The sequence below is a fragment of the Carlito syrichta genome, unplaced genomic scaffold (assembly GCF_000164805.1).
Source record: "Carlito syrichta isolate Samal-C Ts95f unplaced genomic scaffold, Tarsius_syrichta-2.0.1 Scaffold306577, whole genome shotgun sequence".
Taxonomy (NCBI): Eukaryota; Metazoa; Chordata; class Mammalia; order Primates; family Tarsiidae; genus Carlito; species Carlito syrichta.
Window position 1 is genome coordinate 489,145 of NW_007250673.1, and position 17,906 is coordinate 507,050.

General features: G+C 39.1%; 1 protein-coding gene across 1 annotated transcript in view; it reads right to left on the reverse strand.

Moving 5' to 3' along the window:
• Positions 1 to 17,906, reverse strand: part of DOCK4 (dedicator of cytokinesis 4) — a 534,984-nt gene that overhangs the window by 228,607 nt on the left and 288,471 nt on the right. Inside the window, exon 8 of the mRNA XM_021715022.1 lies at positions 15,530 to 15,681. Within this exon, the coding sequence (XP_021570697.1) occupies positions 15,530 to 15,681 (152 nt within the window). The remainder of the gene's footprint in view (positions 1 to 15,529; positions 15,682 to 17,906) is intronic.

Below are 17,906 nucleotides of genomic sequence, written 5' to 3' on the forward strand. Positions count from 1 at the left end.
TGTGGGAGTTAAACAGTCACAAAGATGGGAATAATAGATACCAGGGACATCAATAAAGGGGAAGGTGGGGAAGAGGGTCAAGGTTCAGAAATTACCTATGGGGTACAATGTTCATTATTTGGGGAATGGGCCACCTGAAACCCAATTGCCATCACTACACAATACATCCAGGTAATAAGCATGCATGTGTACCCCTGCGAATCTAATGTTTAAAAAAAGAAGGCCAGGCTAGGCCTGCAATCCCAGCACTTTGGGAGGCTGAGGAGAGAGAATTGCCTGAGCTCAGGGGTTCAAGACCAGCCTGGGCAACTTGGTGAGACCACGTCTCTATAAGAAATCAAAAATAGGCCAGGCTCGGTGGCTCAGCCTGTAATCCCAGCGCTTTGGGAGGCCGAGATGAGTGGATTGCCTGAGCTTGAGGATTTGAGACCCGCCAGGGCAACTTCGCGAGACCTCATCTCTACAATAAATCAAAAAAATTAGCCGGGCGTGGTAGCGCGCGCCTGTAGTTCCAGTTACTCGGAAGGCTGAGGCGGAAGGATCGCCGGAGCCCAGTGGGTCGAGGTTGCGGTGGCCCAGAGCGGCCACTGCCCTCCAGTCTGGGTGACGAAGTGAGACTCCAACTCAAAAAAAAAAAAAAACAAAACAGAAATCAAAAATATAAGCCGGGTGTGGTAGCGCTTGCCTGTAGTTCTAGCTACTTGGAAGGCTGAGGCGGAAGGAAGAATCGCCTGAGCCCAGCATGTTGAGACTGCGGTGGCCGTGAGCGTGCCACTGCTCTCCAGCCTGGGCAACAGAGTGAGACTCCAACTCAAAACAAAAAAAACCCTGCATCTAAGCAGGATGTCTTATGCTTATTATTGTGGGAATAAACATAATTTGATCATTGCAAATACTATATCTTAGACATTTCATAAGAAAAGAATCACTCTGAACTTATATGTGGTAATTATTCTGACCTTTCGAACAATGCCTCTTTGTTAGGAAAGCATCTGTAAAAAGGAATGTGAAGGTAAAGTGAACATGAGTTCTTTATAAAAACTCTGACTTGAAGCATGCAATTTTTTGAAGCATGTAAAAGAGCCTCAAAGGAAAACAGAATAAGTAATAAAAATCCATGTAATTCAAGCCCTATAAAACAATAAGTATAAATCTTTCAAGCATCTGTCTCAAAAGGATGCTCTTTTTTCATAAAATTAAGTCAAAATCAACTTTCCCTTTCAACAGTTTACTGACTAATAGATACAACAGTTTACTGATAGATTCTTTATATTCATTACAATTTTTTAAAAAGTGAAGATTGGCCAGGCTTGATGGCTCAGCCTATAATCCCAGCACTTTGGGAGGCTGAGGCGAGAGGATTTGCCTGAGCTCATGGGTTCAAGGCCCACCTGGACAACTTGGCAATACCTCGTCTCTACAATAAAAATCAAAAATTAGCCAGGCGTGGTAGCGTACACCTGTAGTTCTGGCTACTTGGAAGGCTGAGGCAGAAGGATTGCCATAGCCCAGCAGGTTGAGGCTGCAGTGGCTGGGAGCGTGCCACTGCCCTCAAGCATGGATGACAGAGTGAGACTCCAACTCAAAAAATAAAATAAAATAGAATAAAATAAAAAGTGAAGATGACCTAAATCATTAAATACTATTTATTAATAGATGACATATTCAACTATACTTTTATCTTTCTTTCTTTTTATCAACTATATTTTTTTAAGGCCAGGTGCTTTTTTAACCAGGAAGCTACACAGCCTCTGAACTGATAGGCAAATGTTAATGGGTATAATAATAGGTACGTTATTTTTGGTGGAAATCTATTGCTTATGTAAGTTTAAAAAAGAACCTTTGTCAAGCATGGTAGCTAATGCCTGTAATCCCAGCACTCTGGAGGGGGAAGGCAAGAAGATTGCTTGAGCCTAGGAGTTTGAGACCAGCCTGGGCAACAGAGTGAGATCTTGTCTCTTAAAAAAAAAAAAATCTATTTTAAATAAAATTAAAAATGGAAAATAACCTTAGGCACTGATAAGGTTAGGAACCATTGCTTTAGATACTGGTAATACCTTTGTGATATAAAAAGTACATATTAGAAACCATACAAAGGGATAATACAAAAACTTGACCTTAAAAGTGTTTCTTGACTTAACACTAAACAGTATTTTGAACATCAGTAGACGAAGAGTTCCATGAGGTCAAAAACACTTTTTCCTGTTTTATTCAATAATATGTACCCAATATCCAGATAAATGTTTAGCCCTGAGAAGGACAGCAACAATTGTTTGTTTAATGAATGAATGATTGAACACCAGCGATTCTACAGGAATAGTATGTAATTTATGATGCTCAACTGAAATAAGAAAGAGATGCAGTCTTTGATTAACTTGTAGTCCAAAATGGAAATACCTTGGGGACATGCTATTCATTTATTTGACAATTCTCATGTACTTTGTAGGATGACAACATTTGCAAATGATGCTTCCCTAGAGTCAGATCTGAGAGCACAGTTCTGATTAACACAGCACAACCTGAAAAAACTCTACAAACATTTTTGATGCACTCAACACTTTGAGTATGCTCTCTTATTAATAAGCACATCCCCACTTGAGTGGAAGGATGGGAGCAAAGATTAAGACGATCATGGCATGATCTCTTAAAGCTTTGCCTCAACAACAATCTAAGACTTGTAAGCTTCCTTCAACTGCATCGATTCCCCCCACCACCTCTCCCACCCCCTGTCAGGCTCTCTGCAAAGGGCTGGGAACACAATGATGATGAGAGGGCAAAGTCTTAGCTTTGAAAAAGGAACTAACAAAGGCTATATCATTAATAATTCCTTTGTCAATGTTGAGTCATCTTGCAACACAAATGGTGTTGAATACCAAAGAAGTCCTTGCGAGGTGGGTGGCTGTGTGTGACCACAGCTTATCCTGCAGGGAACTTAGGAAAATTAAATTATTCTGAATTCCCTACAGGCAGCAGACACAGGGCAGAGGAAGAAAAACAGATGATCAGAATCCTAGTGAAAAGAACACCAATCTGGTCTCCTTTTGAAACAGAAATAAGGGTAAAAGGCCTTCTGGTCACCTTCTAAAATCCTGCACTATTCAAGTAAAAAGAGACAAGTAGCCTGAAGACGTGCTTAGAGCAAAAGAGAAAGAGAAATCCAGTTCTGAACCCACTGACTCTTTGAGTTTTTGGTTTCCTGCAAATTTGAATTTCCAGCCACTATTATAATAATGCAGTAATATACAACTTCAAAAGTAATTAGAATTGTACAGTTCTTAAAATGCTACAGAGAAAAAAAGTGGATCAGTTCTACCCTGGGTTTTCTCAGTATGAATAAAGCATTTATTTGCCTGTTTTGTTTTAATTTAGTTCTCCCCTCCTGGTTGATTTCTTATTTAAAGTCTCTCCCATTAAGGACGACACTACATCGCTAAAGCAATTATTTGGATTTTTTAAGAATGTGATATTCGCGTGTGGCCAAATGGGGAACACACTCCAAATCTGATTAACTCTGAAGTGACAACAATCCCAATTTTCATGCACCTGCTGGAGCAATCAAATGAGGAGGAGAGAGGGTGGAGAGCAGGAGTGCCTTTCAATAGCAGGCCTGAGGGAAGGTCGCTGGGGTCACTGGCGGGCAGACACCCACAGTGAAATCTGTGCCAGCATGTCTAGACACAGCAGGAAATGCTCTGGGCCGTAAGGAATAACTAATATTGCCACCATCCAAGAAGGGTCTCTGAGTGCCTTCTCTTTTTGTTCTCAGAGTGGTGCTCCCTGCAAGTCTGGCCAGCCAGATGTTTTCTCTACATTGTTGCTTTGCTTTGGAGAAGTTGTAATTTTGAGTTAGTTTTATAATAAGAAACTATAAAACAAGACCTATGCTCACTATCTTCAATGTTCAAAATAATGACTGCTCCTAACTTTCATAAAATACAGATGCCTCACTTGTGTGAGCATGCCACAGTAAGTCGCAAATGATGTATGAAATGAGAAATGCTAGCTCAGTGCACAGAGAATTAAAAAACCATGTCTGCTCTCTTAACTGTGTATGTACTACCATACATACACAAAAATATTAGCATTTCTTGCTAGTCTGGGCCAAATAACTATTCTTCCTGACAGCTCCCTTCGGTAAGTGCTTGAAAAATTTTCCCAGCTCAAAAGAAGCACAGTTCTTTATTTCCTTTTTAAAATGAAAAGGCTAGTAGATCCCATCAGCCTCTGAAGAGTTCCACTGGAAGCTATGGTTGTCATTTCTTGGATTTCCTCATCATGACACTGGCTTTCCAATATTCTCACTCTTTTCCAACCTGTGATGTTTTGGTCTCCAACCTATCACCTGCTTCTGATTGCTATTTCCTGAACACCACTGGCAAAAGCTCACATAGGAGCCAGGACTCAACAGCAATTTCAGATGTCTCTCATTGGCATTTCCCTCCTTGCACTTAGCACTTCTATTATCACTAACTCATTCCCATCATACTCTTGTTTTTTTACACCCAAGTATTGATTTTTTAAATATTTATTTATTTAGAACTGACAAATAAAAATTATGTATAATTACTGTGTACAACATGTTTTGAAATATGTATACATTGTGGATTGGCCAGGTCAAGGTTATTAACATATGCTTTACCTCACATGCTTTTTTTTGTGTGGTGCAAACACTTAAAATTTACTTTCTTAGCAATTTTCTTTTTTCTTTTTTTTTGAGTTGGAATCTCATTCTGTCACCCAGGTTGGAGGGCAGTGGCATTCTCCTGGCCACCACAGCCTTGGCTCAGGGCAGTCCTCTTATCTCAGCTTCCCAAAGTGCTGGGATTATAGGTGTGAGCCACCATGCCTGGCCAACAATTTTCAGGTATATAATACATTGCTATTAACTAGTTACCACACTGTACAAAAGAAAACCGGAATTTATTTATAAAAATTTGTTTATTTATTCTTACATGTTTAAACTTCAGTCATCCTCAAAGAACTCTCCATTTGATGCAAATCCACCTATCAAGACACTTTTCCTACTGTTCAAAGCAGTTTTTGAACTCGTCAACTTTGATGCCTTTTAGTGCTCCTACCATTTTTTATTTCACATTTTCCACATCAGCAAAGCATTTCCCTTTGAGGAAATGTTTTCATCAGGGGCACAAACAAAAAAGTCACTCAGGGCATAGTCACTGGGTGAATATGGAGAGTGGGCACGAGGTCATGTGATATGGTCAAAAACTGCTGAACACTCAGCACCATGTGGGCAGGTGCATTGTCATGGTGGAAGAACCAGTCACCTGTTTGCCACAACTTGGGATATTTCTTCTGCAAATCGTGACACAACCTTCTCAAAACTTCCAGAAAAAAACTTTGGTTGATCATTTGATCCAGAGGAACAAATCCTGAGCACACAATTCTTCACACATCAAAGAGGCAAATGATCATTGCTTTCACACTTGACTTCACATGTGCTATTTTGGGCGGTAGGCAAGTGGCAGTTTTCCATTGACTAGAGTGCTGTTTTGTTTTGGGGTCATTACTGTAGCACCAAGATTCATCCCTGGTTATGACCTTGGAAAAAAAAAAATCAGGGTCATCCTCCAGCTGCTCCTTCAAAGTCCTGCACGCAACCAAGCGATCGTCGTCTCTTGGCTCAGGTGTGAGCAAGCGAGGAAATAGTTTTGCTGAAACTTGTTTCATGCCCAAATTTTCAGATAAAATTCCTTGACAGGAACTCCATGACACCACAGTCAACTCCACAAGTTCATCAGTAGTCAATGGCAGTCTTCCTAGATGGCCTGATGAATTCTTAGCCCATGTTCTTCAGCTCAGCTGGTCAAAGGATGCCCGGAATGAGATTGATCACCAATCGAGATTGATTTCACCTTATTTAAAATGGGGAAACCATTCATGAACTTGTCTTTGACTCAGAGCAGTGTCTCTGTAAGCTGTCTGTAGCTTAACAACCGTTTCTGCCACATTTTTCCCCAAAAGAAAACAAAATTTCACTGCCACATGTTGTTTATGTAAGTCACCCATCATAATATGGGCAAACATGTTGAAAGCATCTCCAAAGAAAAACAATTCACTGAACGCAGTCTCTCACAACACTAGCTGGAACACTGATGCTGATGGGTTCCTAGAACCTAGTAGGGGAAGCCTGTACTACAAGGGGCCTGCACTCCAAAAAATAATTCCTTTTTTTGGGTCCCCCTCATATTAATCTGTGTGTGTCTGGCTTATTTCACCTAACATAGTGTCCTGCAGCTTCATCCCCATTGTCTCAAGTGACAATATTTCCTTCTTTTTTACAGCTGAATAGTATTCCATGGTGTATAAATACTACATTTTCTTTTCTTTTCTTTCTTTTTTTGTACAACCAAACCTCCGATTCTATTGTCCAGCTAAGAATTCATCACGTTTGCAGCCTCCTCTCAGTATTCTGTCTTTAGGATGCCACCGTGTTCTGGGGGCTGTGTTCTGTATTCATCTGTTAGTGGATATCTATTATCTGTTATTACTGTCTCTTAATCTGTTAATGAGCTTAAGGGTTGGTTCCATATCTTGGCTACTGTGACGAATGCTACAGTCCACATGAAAGTGTCAAGATGTCTTCAACATAATGACTTCATTTCCTGTGGATACATACCTAGCAGTAAGACCCTTATTATGCTCTTGCTATAAGTCTGCTGGCCTTCTTCCCACAACTCACTTTTAGTTCCAAACGCCCTTTTGCTTTTCAGTGGCAGCTGATCTTGTCTTCTACTTTAATCATAAAAGATCAAGGCCACAAACTCAAAGTCTCCTGATTCTATCTAAGCATTTCCGCCTATTTTATTGCCATCACCTCCCCATATCAATAATAAAGCATCCTGGTCGGGTGTGGTGGCTCAAGCCTGTAATCCCAGCACTTTGGGAAGCCGAGGCAAGAGGACTGCCTGAGTCCAGGAATTTGAGGCCGGCCTGGGCAACTTGGAGAGACGTTGTCTTTATGATAAATAAATAAATAAAAAATTAGCGAGGCATGGTGGAACGTGCCTGTAGTTCTGGCTACTTGGTAGGCTGAGGCGGAAGAAACACCAGAGCCCAGCAGGTTGAGGCTGTGGTGACTGGGAGCGTGCCACTGTACTCCCGTCTGGATAACGGTGAGACTCTGACTCAAAAAAATAAAAAAGCATCCTTTGTTTTTTTCAAAGTAGATTCCTTTCCTTGTGTCCCGGATCCCATCTGTTCCTTGCTGGAGGATTCACCGTTGGATCTCCAGCAGAACCCCAGGCTGTTGGCAAACAATACTTTTGCCCATGAGCTTTTGTAGCAAGTGAGAGACCAAGTGAATGGGTCCAGGTAATATGCATTCTTCTCATTGGAATTTCAGCTTTGGGAAGGAACAACCTATACTTAGAGTTTATAAGAAGGTGGTCCTCATCTAGATATAGGATTTTGCTTAAGCATATAAGGTATTTTCTCTCACAGAATTTTTATTAATCTTCTAAAAGCTGCCTACTTTGCCTTATATCTGAGTCAAGTCTTCTACTTCAAAGGGAATATTATTATAACATATGTGTTATATAATACTGAATGTCCTAGACCATTAGGAAAACATTCTTCTCAAGTTTAGTCAAATACAGTATCAAAAATATAACTGTCAGTTCACATAGAGCCAAGTACTTTTTTCCAGGCAGAAGAGAATTCAGACCATCTATGGGGCTAGTGACTAAACCACATTGGTGTTTTTCAAGAGACTGAAAAACACTATCTGTTCTAATGGCCTATATGCAGAAAACATTAGTCAATTTTAAAGTCAGTTTTAAGCGGGTCATTCATTAACAGTATATACTACATGCTAGAAGTTAAACCAAAAGCTCATATACCTGTCAAAGGGAACCCACAATTATTAAATTTTGTAGCACTTTCTCTCCCTATTCCTTTTTGATTTCTCTCTCCTTTTTTTTTTTTTGAAATTTTATTTTTTATAGAGTCAGAGTCTTGCTATGTTGCCCAGGCTGGTCTCAAACTCTTGGCCTTAAATGATCCTTCCATCTAGACCTCTCAAAGAGCTGGAATTATAGGAGTGAGCCACTACACCCAGCCCTCTCTCTCTCTCTCTCTGTTTTCTGTTGCTGAAGTTTTTTTTTTTAAAGCAAATCATACCTCTGATTTCATTTAACCTGTTTACCAGTAGGCCTCTCTATATAGCTATAATATCATACATGTTAAAAAAAAAAAACTCCTTACAACATATGATTTATTTAAAAATTCAAAAGCAACCACCACATATTATTTCTAGAAATGTTATATTTCCTGCTTTGTTTTTTTTTAAATGTATTTCTTTCTTTTTTTTTCCCTACCTCTACCAAACCGACTATTTTGGTTTTTTAAAATCATCATCCCTATAACTAAGATTTACTGACCAATTTCCAGTGAGCATTACACTACAAAATTCCTCAATCCTATAGGGAAAGTATGTGTTATAATCCCCACTCAGCAGACAAGTTAAAAGTTCCAAGATACATGGATTAACTTGCCAAGGCTGATGTAGCTGCTGAATGACAATGCCAGGACTTGAACTCAGGTCATCTGACTCTAGAGTCTGGCCACTTAGATTCTATGTGTTGCATAAGCTACAGCAAGGTATGTGTCTTGAGGATGGAGAAATATCCAGATATGTTTCAGAATTCAGTATGAATTCTTACAAAAAAACAATCTGTGCCTCACCGGTTGTGCTCACTACTTTGTTTTTTTTTTGTTTTTTTTTTTAGTTGGAGTGTCACTCTGTCACCCAGGCTGGAGTGCAGTGGCATACTTCACATCCTTGACCTGCTGGGCTAAGGCAATCTTTCTGCCTCAGCCTTCCAAGTAGCTGGAACTACAGGTGCATGATACCCATGATATCGCGTTCAGTCAATTTTTTGATTTATTGTAGAAAAGAGGTTTTGCCAAGTTGTCCAGGCTGGACTTGAAACCCTGGGCTCAGGCAATCCTCTAGCCTCCACCTCCCAAAGTGCTGGGATTACAGGTGTTGAGCCACTGCGCCCAGCCATCTTTTAAAAAAATAATAGAATGGAATGCTATACTAAGTAGAAGGTTATTGTAGGCAACATAAAGAAATGGAGCTTTTCAAGGAAAATGGTGAATTTAGCTGTGTGATGGTAGGGAAAATACTAACTTTTAAAAAGTATGTGAATAAGTTACCAGCAGCAAGAAAAACTCATCTGTGTGTATTGGTAGAATAGTAATTTGTATTTGTATTTAACCATCAGGATAAGACTTTTTCCAGAAGCACTACCTTGCTGCAATTTTCTCAACTAAAGGCCCACGCCAGCAGCTTGCATGCGTGAGCACCCCCATACAGGCTGAGTACCAACTGGTGGCACTCAAGTCCTATCAAATATATTCTCTGATGAGAATGAAATACAGTCATAGATGAGTCCCAAGATGAATATACAACTTTAATTAATGAAGCCTTAGAGTATCAGTAAGCAAAGTAATCAAAGTTAGAAGGGAGGTAGTCAACCACTCAGCCGTGGCTTTTTCACTGATCCATGTAATTTACAGTCTGTTGTAGATTAATTGACATATATCAACACAGGAAAGAATTGATATACACATCCATAGCTGTACAACCTATGGAAAGCATAAGCACTATGACTATTTTTATCACTATAGTGCAACAAAACATTTTAAATTCAAGCTAAAGGAGTCATGGTAGCATATAATGCTAAGTAGTTTGGTTTCTTTATCCAAGATAACAAAAGCTCATATTCCCAATCCTGTACTTCCGTGTAAGCATGTCCCCACCCTTCCCTTTTTTCCTTTTTCTGGCCCAAGGCTAATCTCCCCACCTGCAAACTCATGTCTGTTTCCTGACGCCTCCTAAGGGACCTTGTTCCATCAGTGACTTCCCCTCTTATTACTGAATCCTTCCTGTCAATCCTTAGTAAGGTCAAGTCTCTCTCACTCTAGTTTCTTAAAGAAACAAACCTTCAATAGACCCCTTGCTACATACTAGTGAGTAGAAAATGGTTGATGAAGAATATAGAATCTTATAAATATTCAAAATAATGAGAATGGGAGTAGAGTAGTAAGAATACTAATTCCTGCGTAGACATCCATGTTAAAATACCAGCTCCACCATGTCAGCTGGGCATGTTATTCATCACTCTGTGCCTCAGTTTGCCCATCTATAAAAATAGGGATATTAGTAGTACCAACTTCATGCGGTGAAACAAGGGGTGACTTAGTGTGTGTGTGTGTGTGTGTGTGTGTGTATATGTTTTGAGTTAAGATCTCTCTCTGTCACCCAGGCTGGAATGCAATAGCAGGATCATAGTTCACTGCAGTTAAGTGCTGGAGGTTCTCCCACTCAGCCTCCCAAGTAGCTAGGACTTCAGGCACAGGACACCATGCCTGGCAAATTTTCTTGTTTTTTGCAGAGATGAGGTCTCACTATGTTACCTAGCCTGGTCTCAAATTCCTGGGCTCCAGCAGTCCTCTCACCTCAGTCTCTCAATAGTGCTAGGATAAGCCACCATGCCCGGCCAAGTTAATACTTTTTAAAAGAGGTTAGAATAGTGCCTGCCTGGCACATAGTAAGCATCATATAAATATTGGTTAAGTGGATGTAATAAAATAAAATTACAGATGATACACAGAGAATTGATTCCTTACCTTTCCCAGCTATATAACCTTATGGACTAAGAAAATCACAAACTTTCAACAAGATACTCCCTAAAAACATTTTACTCATATAAAACTTAATTTGGAAAACTCAGTTTTTTAGAGAAAGAGAAACTGTGTCAAGACTATATAAACCTTCAATAGACACAAGTGTGGTATTTTTGATCATTCAGTGTAGTTATGCCTTCAGGGGACTCTGGGCTGGTACTGTTACATAAACAACTGAGGAAGATAAACTAGAAAAGAGGCATGAGCTGGCTGTATGTGAGCAGTAGGCTGTCAGAATGTGCCTTCATCTTTACCAGGACTCACTACCAGAGCCGTCTACAACACACATCAGAGGGCTAATATTCTGGGCCACCTTCAGGCAGATGAAGTCATTGTTTTGATATAAAATTAACAGGCTTTCTAAATATGGCCCAGCTTCAACGACAATTTGCTTTAAGATTTTATCAGGAAATGCACCCTTCCTGTTACTGGGGAGATGTTACATGCTTCACAATTTTCCTGAGTGACCCAATAGGGGAGTATTTTCACGTGTTGGCTTCCGTTTTGTACGTGACACCTCAAAGTACTGAATCTAAAATTTGGATCACCAGCACATAATAAGAGTTGATACTACTTTGCTATTCTTTAAGTCTTTTGAGAAAATGCAATTTCCAAAACCAGCTTTTATAGCATAGAATATTTCTGAGGTTCTATATTAGTTTCAGTATTATCATTATCAATAATTCATAACAATTTACTATTAAGACTATTAGTCTCTAAAGCTCTAATTCTGGTCAATAAAATCCTGTTCAGCTATGGGAACTTTCAGACAAGCGCTGAAGCATTTAAGGAGTGATTCTGATGAGGTTGCCGGTGTTGTGGTCTGGGGCCAGACCGGTATGTTTGCTGCTCTTCTCCGCCTTTTGCCACTTACACAAGCTTAGGCACCTCGTCTAACCTCTCTGTGCCTTGGCTTCCTCACTGATAAAATTGGTGCTAATACCCAAGCATTTAAAGCACTAAGAACAGAGTCTGGCAGATGCTTAGTTTAGTGCTCAATAAATGCTGGTTGTTGGCTTCTTATAGGAGGAATGTTAACACAAAGTCCTAACTATTGTCTGTGTTGTGAAAGAAACAAACATCTCCTTTCGTAACCATTCCTCTATAGATTTTGCACATGCTGGCCCCTGGCTGGACGGGGTAATAGCCTGTGATCAATGGTCAGAGTAATGCCCTAAGAAGCATACTTAGATTGTATTTTATCTTTTGTAAATTACAGCACTAATGATCCTATTTAACAACAGAAGCATTCACTTCACTATGCCATCTTTTGTCCACTGATTTTCATTGTTTGCCATTAGACTTTGAATTCTCAAAAAGAAATATATTGAATGACAAATAAACTACAAGGAATTTAAGAGGGAGAGGGAAGCTAAAATTGAAATGCTTCTTACAAGAGTTATCAACCAGCTGCAACATATAAACCTTATTTGGATCTTGATTGGAACAATTTGAAAAACAATGTTTATGAGTCAATAGGGGGACTATGAATAATATGGGAAATGGATATTTGAAGATGCAAAAGGAATATTCATTTTTTTAGATGATAATTTAAATTTGAGACTATTTTTATGTTTGAAAATGATACAAGGTCAGAAATTTGCCTCAAAGATAATCTGGGTTCAAAGACTAAGACTGGAAAGGGATGTGGTTAAAACAAGATCAGTCCTTAGTTGGAAGTTATTGAAGCTGGTGGTGATTACACGAGCGTTCCTTATAAGATTGTACTTTTTTTATATGTTTAAAATTTTCTTTTTCTTTTTTTTCTTGGAGTAAGAGTCACTCTTTTGCCCAGGCTGGCAGTCCTTCTGCTTCAGCTACCACGCCTGGCTTGCTTGCTTGCTTATTTATTTGTTTATTGAGATGGGGGTCTCGCTATGTTACCCAGGCTGGTCCTGAACTCCTGGGTTTTATTTATTTATTTATTTATGTAGTCTCGCCATGTTGCCCAGGCTGGTCTTGAACTCCTGGGTTCAGGCAATTCTCTCGCCTTGGCCTCCCAAAATACTGGGATTACTGGCGTGAACCACCGTGCCAAGCCATATGTCCAAAATTTTCTAAAATAAAAGTTGAAAAAAGGAATACATCATGATTTTAAAACACCCACAGATAAGAAGAAACATAACAATGTCTAAAAAAAAAGCATATCTTACATTTACAATACTTTTTTTCTGAGAAGATGCAAACACCCATCGAACTGAAGAAGGAAGCAAGAATTGTCACTAGTTCTAAGATGAAGAAACAGAATGAAAAGGGTCAGGGCTGCAGTGTCACCATCAACTGCAGAGAAAAGAGTGAAGCCCGGTCTTCAGATCTGTGTATCCTACGGTTTCTTCACACAGGGACGATGAACTGCCCTGTGTTACTGACAGTTTGAACCAAACCTACTCATTATAAGGTTTTGAACACACTACCCCCCCCCAAAAAAACCTCATTGTGTTGCCTGAGGCCTGAGAAACGGCAAGAAAATAAATCTGAGATTGTTTGAAACATCTAGTAATCATATATTGTACTTACAATTCATTCTTCTGCCAATCACCTTTGTGGTGATCATGAGTTTGAGGGGTAAGAGTCACAGATGGCCAAATAGTGAGCTGAAGCAGGGGGAGGGATTTGAACTTGACTTCTCCTAGGGTCATTACAAATCAGATGGGATATTGTATGTGGGGGAAAGGGGGCTAAGGAGGAGAACAGGAAAAATGGGGAAGGGAGAGACCAGAAGGAAGCAGGCAGGCATGGTAGCCTCATCACATTACAGACCAGGAAAATGGTCCAGCTCCTGGCCTGAACTTGGGGACCACAAATACTATGTTTTGGGGGATTCTACATGCAGGTTATTTTTCTACTTTTGCCACATAAATAGGAATAAAATAAGGGGAACTCTGGAATACAGACCTAAATAGAATGTTTTAAAAAATTTGAAAATGTTTATAGCAAAATGATACTCAGAGGCCTAGTACATTGGCTCATGCCTGTAATACCAGCACTTTATGAGAGGTCAAGGCAGGAGGAATGCTTGAGCCCAGGCATTTGAGACCAGCCTGGGCAACATAGCAAGATCTCATCGCTACTAAAATAAAATAAAATAAAATAAAATAGCTGGTTGTGGTGATGCATGCTGGTAGTCCCAGCTACTTAGGAGGCTGAGGCAAAAGGATCACCTGAGCCCATGAGGTCAAGACTGTGGTGAGCTATAATCATGCCACTGCACTCCAGCCTGGACAATAGAATGAGACCCCGACTCAAAAAAAAAAAAAAAAAAAGGCACTAAGAGACAAGTTAATATTAATTCTAAATTAATACAATCCTATATTAATGGCAATTTGAGCATTTTTGGCAAAGGGAAATCTGTATTCCTCAAATTTTCTATTAAAACTTTAGCTTAATAGAAATGATCAAAAGAATGACTTCATTTTTCCTTTTTCTATTCCATATAGTTTGTAAAATATATTAAAGAGTTCATATATTATACAATGTTATAAAGATTTTATTAAACTAAACTAAACTACTCATAAACCAGACACACTTCACTATATAAGCAGGTATTATCTCTAAGTAATCTTTCACATGCTAAAATAAGTGCCAAGCTGTGCCTTGGATCAGTTTCTTATGCTTTTCACTTCTCTTTTTAGTGGTGCTGATTTGGGAAGGGGGGAAGGTCCTCTACCACACTGATTCATTTCCTCCCACAGTGTAGAAAGTAGATTTTGAAATTGTATTACACTGTTATTTCCACACCTCATAAATTCAGTCCCTACTGTAGAAAGACATCACCTTCAATTTAAATTCTATGGACACAGTCTACTTCAAGAACTAAAAAGTACACTCTCCAGCAGAAAATGACTAACATACACATTAATTCACCAAAGATTTTATGACAGTAATTGCATTAAAAATAAACTTCACCTATATTCCCTAGAAAACTAAATCTATTTTACCAGAAAAGAAATACTCCAAGATTATGTTGTGTTTATAAAACAACATATGTGATTAAATATTGCTTAAAATTGTCAGCATAGCTTAATAAGCCACTTTGTTTTAAAACATGGTGCAGTTGTATAATGTGTACTATTCAATGTTAAATTCTTAATTTAACTATAAAAGTTTTTATTTGAAGGATGGTATGCCTTGTGCTTAACTTGAAAACAAATATAAAACACTTCAAAACTTAAAAAAAGTCTCAACAAGAGTTGAGATTTTTGGATAATAACCAAAAGCATCCACTAAAAGTCTTTTCCTAAATACTGAAAGCTTGCCTTCAGAGAACAGCAACAGGTAAGATTTAGAGAACTATGAAAGAAAAAATAATATGTGAAAACTGTTTATCATTTCACCGCTCTGAAACTTTAATGGGAAAGTTTTTAAGTATTTACCTGACTCTTAATATTATTTTATTCAGATAGGAAAAGAATAACATAACTGTTAAGTGAAATTTTGAAAGACACAATGTGTTGACCTTGACAAGCAAATAAACTTCAGACTCCAGAGAAACTACATCTTCCTGTCATTATCAAGACAAAATAGCTGAAACAAATAACAGACTTGCCATCATTGCCACAATTCCATTTAATATCAATTATCCTGACTTTATGGCCCTTTTGAATTTTTCAAATAACTCTGCAAGCATCATCCCATCTATCCCTCACAGAAACATTCAGAGGACAGGCAGCTTAGAAACCTACAGAGTTCTACAGGTGAGAAAGTTAACGTGTCAAAGTCAAAAGTATACAAGATCATATAGCTTACAGGTTGCTCATCACGAATAGCCTCCACTCTAACATTAAGAGGTTCAAATTCCATTTCTACATGTGGTTACCTGATTGGTCGGTTTTCTTTACTGTCAAAGAGTGAGAAGATGACCTCCAGCTCCTCTCCCAGGTTGGAACACATGAGGCTCTTCATCTGGACAAAGAGGTGGTGACTGCTGGCTTGCACAGGGGTGTCTTTCTTCCGATGTCTATGTTCCATCTGAATGACACACCCCCCCAACAAGAACATGATCAGCAGGGCTGAAGAAAATAAGGGGACCCAACAACTTGTTAGCTACGGTTTAACTATGATGTCCTATTATGATTTTTTTCACTGTGAATTCAGTATCTAATTGGATGTTAAATTCCAAATTTTCTTCCTACTTCTAAAATAAGAAACTATGAAGTTTAGAGATCATCACAGAATCTTGCTTTAAGAATTTAAAATCATTAATGTTAAAACAAGTCACTGAATAGAAGCAGGACGTTCAAAGGATTCTGTTGTTCCTTTATCAACTCCCAAGATGAGAACAAATTATTAGTCATCTTTAAAAAAAATGTACAGACAACTTTAAAAAAACAGACTGAACTATATCTAAGTTATAACTTCTCAGTTCTCATAATTAAAAGTTATTTTAGATTATATTAAATTGTAAAACTGTGTCAGTTGTCTGAGACAAGCTGTAGCAAATAATATTCTACCACTGAAGCCAGAAAGTGTTTCCAACTTGTGGAGCTACAAGGAGATGGACTTCGAAAAGTCAGCAAGGTTCTAAAGGCAGGAATAGAATCTATGTCCGCTTCTCCTCCTGTCCTCAGTACAACCAGTTGAGGCTCCACTTGAGTGGCAAGACCAGAAGTGAGAGTTCCCATGGGTTGAGGGAGAAAAAAAATCATTCATGAATCCAGTGGGGAGGAAAACATGGTAATGATCATTCACTCAGCATGTGTTTATTAAGTAACTACTATGTGCCAAGCACTGGAAATGCAATGAAGAGTAAAAACAGAAATAGTTCATGTCTCCATGGAGCTAATTTCTACTAGGAAGAGCAGACATGCACAGAACTGTCATGCACATAAAACTGTCATTGTTATGAATGGAAGCAAGGATCCAGATTATGATGAGAGTAGAGAAGGGGGGAATTTCTCTTCTGGGAATATACCCAGAGGAACATAAATCACTCTACAGAAAAGGAACCTGCATACACATATTTATTCCAGCACTTTTCACAATATCAAAAACATGGAACCAACCCAGATGCCCATCGAACAAAGACTGGATAAAGAAAATGTGATACACATACATGATGGAATATTATGCAGTCATAAAGAAGAACAAAATCATGGCCTTCACAGCAAAATGGATGCAGCTGGAGGCCATCATACCAAGTGAACAATCACTTGGATAAACAAAGAACTGAGTATCTCATGTTCTCACTAATCAATAGGCCCTGATCACAGGTCACACAAGCACAAAGGGAGGATTGGCAGATCCTGGACACTGCTGTGGTGGGGGGGAAGCATGTGGCAACATACAGGGTACCTGGTCCACTATCAGGGGAAGAGGGCCACTTGAAGCCCCAAAATCACCTGCATGCAACTTACTTATGTAGTAAATCCTCACTTGTACCTTACAACTATAAAATTAAAAAAGAAAAAAGATAAAAAAGAGAAAGGAGATTTGACTTGAGTCTGGGCAGTCAAGGAAGACCTCCTGGGAAAGTGACAAGTTAGCTGAGAGCTGTAGGGATTCTCTATGTAGGACAGGGTTCCTCCAACAGCTTGCAGTGAGAGAGCAGGTTGTTTCCCTCCCTAATCCACTGGAGACTGATTCTTTCTTTTCTTTCTTTCTTTCTTTCTTTCTTTCTTTCTTTCTTTCTTTCTTTCTTTCTTTCTTTCTTTCTTTCTTTCTCTCTTTCTTTTTCTTTTGACTGAAAAAGATAGTTTATTTAAAGAGCAAATGAGAGAGAGAGAGAAGATTCACCTCCCCAAGGGAGGGGAGGGGGGCAGACTGATTCTGTCATAAAATACAATAAAAATGTCACAGCAATATCAAAATGTTATAAAGATTTCTATTCATCTACTAGCCATTGTTATACTTGGACCAGCTACCAGTTGTTCATGATCCAGTCAGTTCTTGGACTGTACTTTCAGTAGCACCGAATCAGAATAAGAACACAGGAAAAAACACATGGAAAGGCCTGTGTAGTAACAGAACAGGCGCTAAGAATGTGGAAGACTATCACTTTCCTAACACAGATGACTAAGGAAGCCAACTCTTCTGGATCACTTGACAATTAAAAAAAATTATTCAGGCATTTTTTTTTTTTTTGAGTTGGAGTCTCACTCTGTCACCCAGACTGGAGTGCAGTGGCCGCTCCCGGCCACCACAGCCTCGACCTGCTGGGCTCCAGCGATCCTTCCACCTCAGCCTTCCGAGTAGCT